Source organism: Myotis brandtii, unplaced genomic scaffold, assembly GCF_000412655.1.
Source record: "Myotis brandtii unplaced genomic scaffold, ASM41265v1 scaffold952, whole genome shotgun sequence".
In the NCBI taxonomy this organism is placed as follows: Eukaryota; Metazoa; Chordata; class Mammalia; order Chiroptera; family Vespertilionidae; genus Myotis; species Myotis brandtii.
Genome location: NW_005371930.1, coordinates 227491 through 229059, shown reverse-complemented (window position 1 = coordinate 229059; position 1569 = coordinate 227491). Strand labels below are relative to the sequence as shown.

Genomic DNA, 1569 nt, shown 5'->3' with positions numbered 1-1569 from the left:
AGCGTCCAGAGGAGGCCGCCCTGCAGGGCATGGGCAGCGGGGCCCGGGGGCCACAGCGAGTCTACGCAGGGCCCTGAGCCACGCAGACCGTCACCTCCGTGTAGCCTGGGAGTGACTGTGGTTCCTGTGGCCCCAGCTCCGTGAGCAGATAAGAGGAGGGCGGTTTCAGGGCGCCCGGTCTGTAGCTACCAGGGAGCCTGCCTGGGTTTGTCTGTTTCAGGGCGCCCGCCTCCCAGGGCGCCGTGCCGACAAGGGCACCGACGTGCCACTCGTTACCTGAGAAGTCGTATCTGATAAGCCCCATCCAGCGCTTCTTCTCGCTGTCCTTGATGATGTCCCCGTAGAAGCCGTAGCCCAGCAGCGACACCGAGTAGCGCAGCAGCGCGCCGTGGTGGTGCACCGCCCTCCATTGGCCGCCGGCCTGTCCCCCCCTCCCCCTAGGCGCCCAGCAAGCTCTCAGGAGATGTGACTAAGAGGCAGACGACGGGAGGGCGTCACTGCGACATCTGTCCTCTGGGTGCCCTGCCCGAGTCACATGACACCGGGAGAGCTGCTGCGTGGGGACGAGCAAGGACATGCGCACGCAGCTCGCTCGGGGTCCCCGGCGGACGGGGTGGGTTTGCCGGCGGAGGGGCTCCACGCCTTAGAATACGCAGTCACGCGTCTGAGAGGTCGCAGCCACTCCTGCCTCTCGGCCCCTGACCCGCAGCACAGGGGTCCCTCCGGAGGGGCCTTGAGGCAGGCACACAGGACAGGACAGTGGAGGGCAGCCAGGGCCCGCCCGCCCGGCAACAAGGGGCTAGGCCCTGAGTGGAGGGAAAGCCGAGTGCAGGGCCCCAGCCGGGCCTGGGACAGAGGAGCAGCCCGGCCAGCGCATGGACACCGAGGAGGAGAGCCGCCAGGTCACGGGGTGCTGGCCCCCCAAGGCTCTGGAAGGGTTCTGAGCAGGGTCTGTGCTTTGCAGGACCCCCTGGCGGTGTGGGAAGACGGGGCAGATGGCAGTGGAGGGGAGCCTCAGGGACAGAGCCCTGCTGGCAGACGGCCGGGCATGGAGGGTAGAGAGGCTCGCAAGCCCTCACCAGCGTGGGCTGCTCACAGTCCGTGGGCTGGGCAGGACCTACCCACAAAGATGGGCGGGACCTACCCACAATGATGGTCCCAGACCTACCCACAAAGATGGGCGGGACCTACCCACAATGATGGACGGGACCTACCCACGATGATGTGCAGGGCCGAGGTCTTTGCGTCGTTGATGCCGACGGTGGAGTAACACACACAATCTGTGGACCCTAAGAAGGGAAAAGATTTTAGAAAACGAAGTTTCTGGCTAATGCATGGCTCCTCCTTTTCCTCCAGGGCCCCCGAGTAAATAAGGAACAAATACGCTTTATCCACAAAATGAATGTTGGGAACAGTGAGGTGAACTCGTCAGAAATGCCGAGTGGCCTTGCAACACCACCAACCAGCTCCTCAGCCGGGAGTGAAGCCCCGAGAAACGCCTGCGGCGGCCGGTCCAGCAGCTCAGTGCCCTGCCCGCTGGGTCCCCTCCCCCAGGCAGGTGCACAGACA

General features: G+C 64.9%; 1 protein-coding gene across 1 annotated transcript in view; it reads right to left on the bottom strand.

Annotated features, from left to right (window-relative positions):
- CERK (ceramide kinase) overlaps positions 1–1569 on the bottom strand; it is a 39603-nt gene that overhangs the window by 4524 nt on the left and 33510 nt on the right. Inside the window, exons 11-14 of the mRNA XM_014533160.1 lie at positions 1392–1545; positions 1215–1289; positions 968–970; positions 277–421 (exon numbers count right to left, since the gene is read on the bottom strand). Of these exons, the coding sequence (XP_014388646.1) occupies positions 277–421; positions 968–970; positions 1215–1289; positions 1392–1545 (377 nt within the window). The remainder of the gene's footprint in view (positions 1–276; positions 422–967; positions 971–1214; positions 1290–1391; positions 1546–1569) is intronic.